Source organism: Halichoerus grypus, chromosome 8 (genome assembly GCF_964656455.1).
Source record: "Halichoerus grypus chromosome 8, mHalGry1.hap1.1, whole genome shotgun sequence".
Lineage (NCBI taxonomy): Eukaryota > Metazoa > Chordata > Mammalia > Carnivora > Phocidae > Halichoerus > Halichoerus grypus.
Window position 1 is genome coordinate 43,077,857 of NC_135719.1, and position 14,859 is coordinate 43,092,715.

At 36.5% G+C, this 14,859-nt stretch overlaps 1 protein-coding gene across 6 annotated transcripts in view; it reads left to right on the forward strand.

The window, feature by feature from the left end:
- MYO9A (myosin IXA) overlaps nt 1–14,859 on the forward strand; it is a 276,785-nt gene that overhangs the window by 40,845 nt on the left and 221,081 nt on the right. For all 6 annotated transcript variants that reach the window (XM_078079137.1, XM_078079139.1, XM_078079138.1 and 3 more), the window contains exon 2: nt 3,383–4,293. In XM_078079137.1, the coding sequence (XP_077935263.1) occupies nt 3,454–4,293 (840 nt within the window). In that variant the 5' untranslated portion in view covers nt 3,383–3,453. The remainder of the gene's footprint in view (nt 1–3,382; nt 4,294–14,859) is intronic.

A 14,859-nucleotide genomic window follows, 5' to 3' on the forward strand; every position in this document is an offset into this window, starting at 1 on the left:
CAGTTGGTTAAGTGGCTGCCTTCAGCTCAGGTCATGATCTCAGGGTCCTGGGATCTCGAGTCCCACATCAGGCTCCATGCTCAGCGGTGAGCCTGCCTCTCCTTCTGCCTGCTGCTCCCCTGCTTGTGCTCTCTCTCTCTGTCAAATAAGTAAGTAAAATTTTTTTTTTAAATATTTTTTAAAAAGATTTTGTTTATTTGAGAGAGAGAGCATGAGCAGGAGGAGGGGCAGAGGGAGAGGGACAAGCAAACTCCTCACTGAGCAGGGAGCCTGACTTGGCCAGATCCCAGGGCTCTGGGATCATGACCTGAGCCGAAGGCAGACACTTACCCAACTGAGACACCCAGGTGCCCATGATTTCATTCTTTTTGATGTCTGAGTAATATTCCAGTGTGTGTCTGTGTGTGTGTGTGTTTGTATACCACATTCCATTGTGTGTATATATATACACACACCACATCTTCTTTATCCGTTCCATCTGTTGATGGACATCTGGGCTCTTTCCGTATTTTGGCTATTGTGGACATTGCTGCTATAAACATTGGGGTGCATGTGCGCCTTCGAATCACTGTTTGTATCCTTTGGATAAATACCTAGTAGTGCCATTGCTGGGTTGTAGGGTAGCTCTATTTTTAACTTCTTGAGGAACCTGCATACTGTTACCCAGAGTGGCTACACCAGTTTGCATTCCCACCAATAGTATAAGAGGGTTCTGCTTTCTCCACATCCTCGCCAACAGCTGTTGTTTCCTGAGTTGTTAATTTTAGCCATTCTGACTGGTGTGAGGTGGTATCTCATGTGGTTTTGATTTGTATTTCCCTGATGTCAAGTGATGTTGAGCATTTTTTCATGTATATGACTGCTTTTTATATGTTCCATAATATTCTCTGTGTTTGAAAGATAATCTAGGAAAAAGGCAAGAAACAAAGTTTCTTCATTTGAGGACTTGGACAAATATGCAGTAGTATGAGAAAGAAGTAACTGAAAGTATTTTTAAAAAATAACATGGCGGGGCACCTGGTTGACTCAGTTGGTTAAGTTTCTGCCTTCGGCTCAAGTCATGATCCTGGAGTCCTGGGATCGAGTCCCACATTGGGCTCCCTGCTCAGCAGGGAGCCTGCTTCTCCCTCTGCCCTTCACTCTGCTCATGCTCTCTCTCACTCTCTCTCAAATAAATAAATAAAATCTTTAAAAATAATAAAAAAATATAAAAATAACATGGCATCTTTATATGTTAAAGGGTGAAATAAACTAAAAAGGGAAAGAGTGATGACACATGAGAATGGTTTTTTTGATGGGTAAGTTACTGATGGAGATGATAAGAAATAGGTTTTATTAGCCCTGGAAAGGATGTGGAATATTATTTTCTGTGTAAACTGGAATGGAAAAGCAGAGATGAGATGAAAATAGAAATACATTTTGAGTTGGAAAAGGCACTATTTTCTCAGTGAGTTACCAAAGTTGAAATCAGTCTCGAGGTGTTATGTATGTGGGGTTTGAGAAGGATATGCAGAACATTTGAAAGGACTGAAATAAAGTTAGATAAAAAAGTAGCCTTGAAGGAAAAGGGAAGGTTGAGTAAAATTTATAATAGTATTTTGCTGTATAATTTTATCAGCTTTGTTCAGCAAGCCAGTGGCAGGATCTTATTGTTGACTGCCTTAACTCACCACTTAGGGGAGGTGGAGAGTCAGAGCGCAAAAGTCCTTGAAATTCTATTCTATAGCAGTTTTCTCTTATTATTCTTTTAGTTATAATTTCATCTAGTTTAGTTTTTCTGTTTATTTGATCTCATCTTCTGTTTTTTTTCCTCAAGTTTTTATTTAAATTTCAGTTAACATACAGTGTAACTTTCATTTCAGTTGTAGATTTTAGTGGTTCAACACTTACATACAACACCCAGTGTTCATCACAAGTGCCCTCCTTAATTCCCATCACCTAAGTAACCCCCGCCCCCCTGCCTCTGGTAACCATAAGTTCTCTATAGTTAAGAGTCTATTTCTTGGTTTGCCTCTCTTTCCCCCCTCCATGTTTATTTGTTTTGTTTCTTAAATTCCACATGAGTGAAATCATGTGGTATTTTTTTTTCTCTGGCTCACTTATTTCACTTAGCATAATACTCTCTAGCTCTATCCATGTTGTTGTAAATGGCAAGATTTCATTCCTTTTTTTTTTTAAAGATTTATTTATTTATTTTAGAGAATGTGCATGAGTGGGGGGAGGGGAAGAGGGACATGGAGGGAATCTCATGCAGACTTCCTGCTGAGTGGGGAGCCAGACTCGGGGCTGGATCTCAGGACCCTGAGATCATGACCTGAGCCGAAATGAGGAGTTGGACACTTAACCGACTGAGCCACCGAGATGCCCCAAGATTTCATTCTTTTTTATGGCTAATATTCCATTATAGATATATATGGAATATATATATAGGAATATGTGATATATATATAATTATATATATATAATATAACATATGTAATATATATATGTAATATATATATATTATTATATGTAATATATATATATTTTATATATATATATATATATATATATAATATTCCATTATACACACACACATACATACCACCTGTTTTTATCCATTCATCAGTCAATGGACATTTGGGCTCTTTCCATAATTTGGCTATTGTTAATAATGCTGCTATAAAATTGGGGTGCATGTATCCCTTTGATTAGTATTTTTGTATCCTTTGGGTAAATAGCTAGTAGTGCTGGATCATAAGGTAGTTCTATTTTTAACTTTTTGAGGAACTTCCATACTGTTTTCCAGAGTGGCTGCTCCAGTTTTCATTCCCACTAGTAATGTAACAGGGTTCCTCTTTTTCTGCATCCTCGTCAACACCTGTTGTTTCCTGTGTTGTTAATTTCATCTTCTTACTGTTTTTAATTTCACAAAATTTGGCTTCATTGATGGCATTCTTTCTTGTTTCTTTATTCATAAGAGCTTTTGGATGCAGAGTGATTAGATTTGCATGATTATTCTGCCCATTTTAATTCCGCTTTGCTGAGGCTCTTCATATATAAAGAAAGAACTTGACTCCACAATCTCAGGTACTTCAGAAACATTTGAGATAGTGGAGGACAAAATAATTTTTATTTGCACTCTGGATTTTAAATTATTAGTATAATAAAACATGGAAAAAATCTTTGGCAGGTTGCTGTTTTAGAAAGTGTCCAGATTTGGACAATAAAATGTAATATGTGGTCTTGAGGAGACTGTTTTCAGGACTGTTTCTAGATTAAGAGTTAGGATTTTATGTTCTAAAAGATGTAATGAAATGATTTAAGTCTTTCTTTCTTGAGCATCAGAAAGTGAAGATTGTGTAATATGATTTCTAAATGTTTCACACTTTTTATGTTACAGTTCTTTTGCCACGAAAATGGTTTGCACGGTCTTGAACACATACTATCCATGCTGATGGGACAGGGTCCAATATGAATATAAATGATGGAGGAAGACGACGCTTTGAGGATAATGAACATACATTACATATATATCCTGGGACAATTTCAGAAGGGACTATCTACTGTCCAATTCCTGCCAGAAAAAACTCCACAGCTGCTGAGGTGATTGACGCTCTTATAAACAGACTTCATCTTGACAAAACGAAATGTTATGTTCTTGCAGAAGTAAAGGAATTTGGTGGAGAAGAATGGATACTCAATCCAACAGATTGTCCAGTTCAGCGAATGATGTTGTGGCCCCGGATGGCTCTGGAAAATCGCCTGAGTGGAGAAGACTATCGCTTTCTTCTGAGAGAAAAAAACCTTGATGGATCAATCCATTATGGTAGTCTGCAGTCATGGCTACGGGTAACAGAAGAACGCCGCAGGATGATGGAACGGGGTTTTCTTCCACAGCCTCAACAGAAAGACTTTGATGATTTATGTAGCTTACCTGATTTGAATGAGAAAACGCTTTTAGAAAACCTAAGAAATCGCTTTAAGCATGAAAAAATTTATACCTATGTTGGCAGTATTCTAATAGTTATTAACCCATTCAAGTTTCTTCCTATTTATAATCCCAAATATGTCAAAATGTATGATAACCACCAATTGGGAAAACTGGAGCCCCACATTTACGCTGTGGCTGATGTAGCTTATCATGCCATGCTTCAGCGCAAAAAGAATCAGTGCATCGTGATTTCAGGAGAGAGTGGTTCTGGGAAGACTCAAAGCACAAACTTTCTTATTCACCACCTTACTGCTCTCAGTCAGAAGGGATTTGCCAGTGGAGTGGAACAAATTATTCTTGGAGCTGGACCAGTACTTGAGGTAAGTGCGTAGAAATACTTTTCTTACTCTTGTATGTTTATAAGGTATAAACTGATACACTCTGACATGTTTATCTTTGAAAAATAAAAAGTAAAAATTTGGTAGATGTGAGAAAATGAAACTAGAAGTATAGACATCATTTTTAGTTACCAAGGAAAAATGGAAGATGGAAAGCAAAAAAGGCAGTGTGGAAGTTTAAAAGTGTGACAGTGGCATTGTTTTTTCAAAGGTGTTTTTGGGTAATAGTGATAAAGAAGGAGATGATTGGGGTCATATGTATCCCCCTGTAAAGGGAAATAGCAGGGGCAGGACTCCTGTCTGTAATTGGGTTGTGGAATTAGGTGTTTGGGGAAAATACTCTTTTTTTTTTTTTAATTTTTTATTGTTATGTTAATCACCATACATTACATCATTAGTTTTTGATGTAGTGTTCCATGATTCATTGTTTGTGTATAACACCCAGTGCTCCATGCAGAACGTGCCCTCTTTAATGCCCATCACCAGGCTAACCCATCCTCCCACCCCCCTCCCCTCTAGAACCCTCAGTTTGTTTTTCAGAGTCCATCGTCTCTCATGGTTCGTCTCCCCTTCCGATTTCCCTCCCTTCATTCTTGGGGAAAATACTCTTATCAATATATTTATATCCTTGTAACTTTAGCATCTGTGCCTAGTATTGAATTCTAAGAGTTAAGTTTGAAAATGTAAAGAATATGGGGAAAAAATTTAGTTCTATAATGTTTTAGAAGTAATTTACCAAAGGTGGAAAGGATAGAGAATACACCATTTTTGTTTTAGAGATGAAAGGAAAAGGTAATGTTACTTTTTTTTTTTTTAAAGATTTTATTTATTTGAGAGAGAGAGAGTGTGCACGTATGAATGGGAGGAGGGGCAGAGGGAGAGGGGCAAGCAGACTCCCCACTAAGCAGGGAACCCAAGGTGGGGCTCAATCCCAGGACCCTGAGATCATGACCTGAGCTGAAGTCAGATGCTTATCCAACTGAGCCACCCAGGTGCCTCATATTACTTATTTCTTAAAAGGGATTTTGTGAGGTATAATTGAGATATATTAAACTGTACATATTGAAAATGTACAATTTGATAAAATTTGACATGTATACATAATAGTTAAACCACCACCACAGTCAAGATACTGAATATATCCATTATCGCTAAAGTTTCCTCATATCTCTTTGTAATTCCTCTCTTAACCCTTTCCAGCTCAGTCATCTACAAGAAACCACTTACTTTGTCACTATAGATTAGTTTGTATTTTCTACAAACTAATTTTTATATAAATGGAATCATTTATTATGTACTCTTTTATGTTTGACTTCTCTTGGTATAATTATTTCAGGATTCATCCATGTTGTTGTATGTGTCAGTAATTCATTCCTTTTGCTTAGGTAGAATTCCACTGTCTGGGTGTACCACACTTTGTTTATCCATTCACCTGTTAATGGATATCTAGGTTGTTGCTAGTTTTTGGCTATTACATATAAAACTCTGTAAGTCTTTGTGTGGACATACGTTTCTTTTTGGGTAAATACCTAGGAGTGGAATGACTAGGTCATATGATAGGGTATATGCTTAACTTTTTAAGAAACTGCCAAATTTTTCCAAAGTGATTGTACCCACCATTTTATATTCTCACCCAGCAGTGTGTGTCAGTTCCAGTTACTCCACATCCTTGCTAATCCTTGATAGAGTCATTCCTTTAAATTTTAGCCATTCACATATATATATATAGTGGTATCTCATTGAGGTTTTAATTTGCATTCTATAATGATTAACGCTGTGAGCACATTTTCATGTGTTTATTTGCCTTTTACATATCTTCTTTGGTGAAATGTTTGTCAAAATTTATTGTCCAACTTTTTACTGTGTTTTCTTACTGTGTTTTGAAAGTTTTTTGTGTAGTGGGTAAGTCCTTTATCACATATGTGTTTGCACACATTTTCTCCCAGATTTAACCACCTCTTTTTTTTTTTTTTAAGTATAATTGACATGCTATATTAGTTTCAGGTGTACAACTTAGTGATTCCACACGTTTATAATACTGTGCTGTGTTTACCACAAGTTACCTACCATCTATCCTGATACATGCTGTTACAATATCATTAACTATATTCCTTATGCTGTGCCTTTTATTCCCATGGTTTATTCATTCCATAAGTGGAAGCCTGTATCTCTCACTCCCCTTCACCCATTAGGCCCAACCTCCCACCCGTACCTCTCTGGGAACTATCAGTTTGTTCTCTATTTATAGGTTTGATTCTGCTTTTTATTTATTTATTTATTTATTTTTTCCCCCTAGATTCTTACGAGTGAAATCATATGGTATTTTTCTTTCTCAGGCTGACTTATTTCACCTAGCATACTATCCTCTAGGTCCATCCATGTTGTCTCAAATGACATGATCTCATCCTTTTTTATGGCTGTGTAATATCCCTTTGTATATACACACCACATCTTCCTTATCCATTCATCTGTTGATGAACACTTAGGTTGTTTCATATCTTGGCTATTGTAAATAATGCTGCAGTAAACATAGGAGTGCATATATCTCTATATCTCTTTGAATTAGTGTTTTCGTTTTCTTTGGGTAAATACCCAGTAGTGGAATTATTGGATCATATGGTATTTCTATTTTTAATTTTTTGAGGAACCTCCATACTATTTTCCATATTGGCTGTACCAATTTAAATTTCCACCAAGAGTGTACAAGGGTTCCTTTTTTTCCACATCCTCGCCAACACTTGTTATTTCTTGTGTTTTTGATTATAGCCATTCTAGCAGGTGTAAGGTAATACCTCATTATGGTTTTGATTTGCATTTCCCTGATAATGAGTGATATAGATCATCTTTTCATGTGTCTGTTGGCCATCGGTATGTATTCAGGTCCTCTGCCCAATTTAATTGGATTATTTATTTTTTTGGTGTTGTAGAGTTTGCTTTTTTAAAGATTTTTTATTTATTTGACAGAGAGAGACACAGCGAGAGAGGGAACACAAGCAGGGGGAGTGGGAGAGGGAGAAGCAGGCTTCCCGCCGAGCAGGGAGCCCGATGCGGGGCTCGATCCCAGGACTCCGGGATCATGACTTGAACCGAAGGCAGACGCTTAACGACTGAGTCACCCAGATGCCCCTAGAAGTTTTTTTTAATATATTTTAGATAACTCCTTATTAGATATATCATTTGCAAATATTTTTCCCTCTCAGTAGGTTGTTTTTTTGTTTGTTGATGGTTTCCTTCACTGTGTGAAAGTTTTTGTTGTAGTAGTTGTTGTTGTTTTCTTTTTGGTGTGGTCCCAATAGCTTGTTTTGTTTTTGTTTCCCTTGCCTTATGAGACATATCTAGAAAAATGTTGCTTTGGCCAATGTCAGAGAAATTACTACTTGTGTTCTATTCTAGGATTTTTATGGTTTCAGGTCTCATATTTAGGTTTTAATCCAATTTGAGTTTATTTTTGTGTTACAAGGTGGTCAGTTTCATTCTTTTGCGTGTAGCTGTCCAGTTTCCCCAGCACCATTTATTGAAGAGATTGTCTCCCCTTATATATTCTTGCTTCCTTTGTCATTGATTAATTGACTGTATAAGTGTGGGTTTATTTCTGGGCTCTCTAAGAGATTCTGTGCCATTGATCTTTGTGTCTCTTTTTGTGCCAGTACCATACTGTTTTGATTACTACAGCTTTGTAGTATATGTTGAAATGTGAAATTGTGGTACCTCCAGCTTTGTTTTTCTTTGTCAAGATTGTTTTGGTTAGGGTGCCTGGATGGCTCAGTCGGTAAGCATCTGCCTTCGGCTCAGGTCATGATCCCAGGGTCCTGGGATCGAGTCCCACATTGGGCTCCTTGCTCCGGGGGAAGCTTGCTTCTCCCTCTCCCACTCCCCCTGCTTATGTTCCCTCTCTCACTGTCTCTCTCTCTGTCAAAAAATAAATAAAATCTTTAAAAAAAAAAAAAAAGATTGTTTTGGTTATTCCAGGTCTTTTTTGGTTCCATAGAAATTTTACTGTTATTTGTTCTAGTTTTTAAAAAAATGCTTTTGGTATTTTGATAGGTATTGCATTGAATCTGTAGATTGCTTTGGATAATATAGACATTTTAACAATATTAATTCTTCCAGTCCGTGAGCCTGGAATATCTTTCCATTTGTTTGTGTCATCTTCAATTTCTTTCATCAGTATTTTATGATTTTGGAGTACAGATCTTTGACTTTTTTGGTTAAGTTTATTCTTAGGTCCTTTCTTCTTTTTGGTAGTAGTAAATGGTATTGTTTTCTTATTTCTCCATCTGCTGCTTTGTTATTAGGGTATAGAAATGCTACCGATTTCTGGGTGTTAATTTTGTATCCTTCATCTTTACTGAATTCGTTTATTACTTCTAGTTGCTTTTTGGTGGAGTCTTTAAGATTTTCTACGTATAGTATCATGTCATCTGCAAATAGTGATCGTTTAACTTCTTTACCAATGTGGATGCCTCTTATTTCTTTTTCTTGTCTGATTGCTGTGGCTGGGACTTCTGACACTGTGTTGAATAAAAGTAGCAAGAGTGCACATATTTGTCTTGTTCCTGATCTTAGAAGAAAAACCCTCAGTTTTTCACCATTGAGTATGATGTTAGCTGTAGGTTTTTCATATATAGTCTTTATTATGTTGAGGTATGTGCCCTCTAACCCCACTTTTTTGAGAGTTTGTATTGTCAGTGGAATTTGAATTTTGTCAAATGGTTTTTCTGCACCTACTGAGATGATCATATGATTTTTATACTTTGTTTTGTTGATGTGGTGTATCACATCGATTTGTGAATACTGAACCATTCTTACATCCTTGGAGTAAGTCTCACTTGATCGTGGTGAATGATCTTTTTAATGTATTGTGGTATGTGGTTGTGGTTTGGTAATATTTTGTAGAGGGTGTTTGCATCTATGTTCATCAGGGATATTGGCCTGTAGTTTTTTTGTGTGTGGGTGTTGTCTTTTTTTGGTTTGGGCATCAGGGTAATGCTGGCCTCATGAATGTATTTAGAAGCTTTCCTTCCTCTTGTATTTTTTGGGATAGTTTGATGAGAATAGGTATTAATTCTTTTTAAAATGTTTGGTAGAGCCACCCAGACGTCCCTGGTATTTCTATTTTTAATTTTTTGAGGAACCAGCATACTGTTTTTTTTTTTTTTTTTTTTTTGAGTGACTGCACCAATTTACATTTCCATGAGCAGTGTGCACGGGTTACTTTTTCTCCACATCCTTGCCAACAGTTGTTATCTCTTTCTTGGAAAGTAACCATTCTAACAGGTATTAGGTGTTATTTCATAGTGGTTTTGATTTGCATTTCCACAACGATGAGTGATGTTGAGCTCCTTTTCATACCTCTTGGCCATTTGTAGATCTTTATAGGAAAAAAAATACCTTTTTTTTTTTTTTTTAAACATGAGGAATGCGCATTTTTTATTTGGGTTCTTTGTTTTTTTGTTTTTGTTTTTTTTGCTGTTGAGTTGAGTTCCCAATATATTTTGGATATAACCTCTTATCAGGTATATGATTTGCCAGTATTTTCTCCCATTTGATATGTTGCCTTTTTATTTTGTTGTTGGTTACCTTTGCTCTACAGAAATTTTTTGGTTTGGTGTAGTTCCACTTGTTTATATTTGCTTTTGTTTACTTTGCTTTTGGTGTCATTCCCCCAGAATCATCTCTAATGCTGGTATCTTTCCGTCTAGGGGTATTATGGTTTCAGGTCTTATGTTTAAGTCTTTAATCCATTTTGACTTGATTTTTGTGTATGGTATAAGATAAGGATACAGTTTCAATCTTTTGCGTGTGGCTGTCCAGTTTTTTCAGCACCATTTATTGAAGAGACTATCCTTTCTCCATTGGATATTCTTGGCTCCTTTGTCCCAAATTAATTGACCATATATGTGTGGGTTTATTTCTGGGCTCTCTATTCTGTTTTTTTTTTTTTTTTTAATCTGTATATATATATTTTTTGCAGTACTCTACTGTTTTGATTATTATAGCTTTTAATAAAATTTGAAATCAGAAAGTGTAATGCCTCTAGCTTGGTTCTTTCTCAGGATTGCCTTGGTTATTTGGGGTCTTCTGTGGTTCTCTACAGATTTTAGGATTGTCTTTTCTGCTTCTGTGAACAATGCCACTGGAATTTTGATAGGAATTGCAGTGAATCTGTAGATTGCTTTGGGTAGTGTGGACATTTTAACAATGTGAATTCTTCCAATCCATGAGCACAGAATATCTTTCCATTTATTTGTGTCTTCTTTAGTTTTTGTCATGAGTGTCTTACAGTTTTCGTTGTACAAATCTTTCACCTCTTTGGTGAAACTTTGCTCAGATTCACTCAGTTTTGCTCTTAATAGTACCTTTTGAAGAGCAGAATTTTAAATTTTGATGAAGTCCAATTTAGCCATTTTTCCTTCTCTTATGCATTGTGCTTTTGGTATCATATTTAAGAAAAGTTTGACTAACCCATGGTTGCAAAGATGTTCTGTGTTTTTTTTTTTTTCTTCATTAGTTTTATAGTTTCAGGTTTTGCATTCAGGTCTGTGATCCATTTTGAGTTTATTTTATATATGGTATAAGGTATAGATCCAGTGTTTTTTGTTTTTATTTAAAGATTTTTTATTTATTTATTTGACAGAGAGAAAGACCGCGAGAGCAGGAACATGAGCAGGGGGAGTGGGAGAGGGAGAAGCAGGCTTCTCGCTGAGCAGGGAGCCTGATGTGGGGCTTGATCCCAGGACTCCGGGATCATGACCTGAGCTGAAGGCAGACACTTAACGACTAAGCCACGCAGATCCAGTGTTTTCCTATGAATATCTACTTGTTTCAAGACTTTTTTGTTGAAAGACTTTTTTCTTTACCTTAGTGCCTTTGTGTCTTTGTCAAAAAATTGTCCATATATATGTGGGTTTATTTCTGAATTCTCTCTTCTGTTCTGTTGATTCGTCTTTATGATAGCGTTTTGCTACTTTTGTTATGTAACTTTATAATAATTTTTGAAATTAGTTGTATTAATCCTTCTTTTGCTTAGTTTGGATATTCTATCCTTTGCATTTCCATATGAATTTTAGAACTAAATTGTGAGTTTCCTATAAAAGTTTTTTTGGGACTTTGATTGGGATAGTGTTAAATCTGTAGTTTAATTTGGAGAGAACTGATATATGCTAACAATAGTAAGTCATCTGACTTATGAACAAGTTTATTTTCCCATTTATGAAGATCGTCTCTAATTTCTCTCAGTAGTATTTTGTTGTTTTTAATGTAGAGGACTTTAACATATATAGTAAGTTATACTTGTCAGTATTTTTTGATGCTTTTATAAATGTTATTTAAGTTTTCAATTGTTAGTTCCTAATATATAGAGATATAGTTGATATTGGCACTTTGACTTGTATTCTACAAACTGGCTAGATACAAATATTCTGGCTTTTTTAAAGTTTTCATTGGATTTTCCACATAAGAAATCATATTTATGAATAAAAAGGCAGTTTTGTTTCTTTTTTTCCAATCTGGATATTTTTTGCTTGCAGATTTCACTGATTATGCCAATATGAATGTAAGTGGTGAAAGTAACATTCTTGTCTTAGGGGGAAAGCATTCAGCTTTAAACATTAAGTATGATAATAGCTATTGGTTTTGTGTCGATGCTCTTTATTAGATTGAGGACCATTCCCTTTTATTCCTACTTTGTTTAGAATTTTTATCAGGAATGGTTGTTGAATTCTGTCAAATGCTTTTTCTGTGTCTATTTGAGATGGTCATATGGTTTACAAAGAATAATTTGTTAATACGGTGAGTTATATCACTGGATTTTTGATTGGTAAACCATTTCAGCATTCCTGGGGTAAACACCACTTTTCATGATGTATTATCCTTTAATATATTACTGGATTTGGTTTGCTAAAATTTTGTTTAGAATTTTTGATAAGTTTTCTTTTCCTTCCTCCCTCCCTCCCTCCCTCCCTCCCTTTCTTCCTTCCGTCTCAGGATAATTCTGGCCTCATGGGAATGAGTTGGGATGTCTTATATTTTTGGAGGAGTTTGTGTAGAACTTTTTTCCCCCGACTATCTGTGTTAGAATTGATATGAAACAGTCTAGGCCTGTGTTTTTCTTTGCAGGAAGGTGTTTTTAAAAAAATTTTATTATTTTATTAAAAATTTTTTTTAAGTTATTAGCTCAGAGATAGTTTAGTGCTTCATCAGTTGCATATACCACCCAGTGCTTATTACATCAAGTGCCCTCCTTAATGCCCATAACCCAGTTAGCCCTTCTCCCCACCTACCTCCCCTCCAGCAACCTTCAGTTTGTTCCTAGAGTTCAGCATCCCTTATGGTTTGCCTCTCTCAACTCTCATCTTATTTTATCTTTCCTTCCCTTCCCCTATGTTCATCTGTTTTGTTTTTTAAATTCCACATATGAGTGAAATCATATGGTATTTGTCTTTCTCTGACTGACTTATTTCACTTAGCATGATACCCTATAGTTCCATCCACATCGTTGTAGATGACAAGATTTCATTCTTTTTGATGGCTGAGTAATACTCCTGTGTGTGTATATGTGTGGGTGTGTAACATTTTTTATTTGAGAGGGAGGGAGAGAGAGAGAGAGAGAACAAGAGCAGGGGGAGGGAGACCCAGACAATGCAGGGCTCAATCCCAGGACACTGGGATCATGACCGGAGCCACAGGCAGATGCTTAAGCAACTGAGCCACCCAGAGCCCCATATACCACATTTTCTTTATCCATTCATTTGTTGATGGACATCTGGGCTCTTTCCATATTTTGGCTGTTGTGGACATTGCTGCTATAAACATTGGGGTGCATGTGCCCCTTTGAATCACTGTATCCTTCGGGTAAATACCTAGTAGTGCCATTGCTGGGTTGTAGGGTAGCTCTATTTTTAACTTCTTGAGGAACCTGCATACTGTTTTCCAGAGTGGCTACACCAGTTTGCATTCCCACCAACAGTGTAAGAGGTTTCTGCTTTCTCTGCATACTCACCAACATCTGTTGTTTCCTGAGTTGTTAATTTTAACCATTCTAACTGGTGTGAGGTGGCATCTCATTGTGGTTTTGATTTGTATTTCCCTGATGTCAAGTGATGTTGAGCATTTTTTCATGTGTCTGTTGGCCATTTGTATATCTTCTTTGGAGAAATATCTGTTCATGTCTTCTTTCCATTTCTTGACTGGATTTTTTGGTTTTTGGATGTTGAGTTTGATGAGTTCTTCATAGATTTTTGGATACTAGCCCTTTATCTGATAAGTTTGCAGGAAAGTTTTAAACAAAGTTTCAATTTTTTAAGTAGGTAAAGTAGATATAGAACTACTATGAACTTGTCTGTGACTTTGAACCTCTGAAGTATGTCTCTTGGGGAAAGCATAGAGTTGGATCCTTAAAAAAAAAAAATCTATTCTGCCATTTATCTATCTTTTGACTGGAATGTTTGATCCATTTACAGTTAATGTAATTACTCATAATGTAGGATTTACTCATAATGTCTGCCATTTTTTAATTTTATTATTTTATTTTTTTTCCTTTTCTGAGAGAGAGTGAGTGCATGAGGTGGGGAAGGGGCAGAGGGGGAGGGAGAGAGGGAATCTTGTGCAGCCTTCCCCCCAGCATGGAGCCTGATGTGGGGCTTGATCTCACAACCCTGAGGTTATGACCTGAGCCAAAATCAAGAGTCAGATGCTCAACCAACTGGGCCGCCCAGGCTCACCTGCCATTTGTTTTTTTTTTTTTTATATGCTTTTTTTATGTCTTGTATTCTTCCATTACTACTTTCTGTTATGTTAAAGAGATGTTTTCTAGCATATCATTTTAATTTTGTTGTTGTCTCTCTTTTTGGGTTTTTTGGTTATTTTTTTAGTGGTATTCCTGAGCATTTCGATTAACATAACAATTGGGTTTGGATTAACACCAACTTAATTTCTTTTTTTTTTTTTTTTAGTGTTCCATGATTTATTGTTTGTGCATAACACCCAGTGCTCCATGCAGAACGTGCCCTCCTCAATACCCATCACCAGGCTAACCCATCCTCCCAACCCCCTCCCCTCTAGAACCCTCAGTTTGTTTTTCAGAGTCCATCGTCTCTCATGGTTCTTCTCCCCCTCCGATTTCCCCCCCTTCATTCTTCCCCTGCTGCTACATTCTTCTTCTTCTTTTTTTCTTTCTTAACATATATTGCATTATTTGTTTCAGAGGTACAGATCTGAGATTCAACAGTCTTGCACAATTCACAGCGCTTACCAGAACACATACCCTCCCCAGTGTCCATCACCCAGTCACCCCATCCCTCCCACCCCACCCCCCACTCCAGCAACCCTCAGTTTGTTTCCTGAGATTAAGAATTCCTCATATCAGTGAGGTCATATGATACATGTCTTTCTCTGTTTGACTTATTTCGCTCAGCATAATACCCTCCAGTTCCATCCACGTCGTTGCAAATGGCAAGATCTTATTCCTTTTGATGGCTGCATAATATTCCATTGTATATATATACCACATCTTCTTTATCCATTCATCTGTTGATGGACATCTTGGCT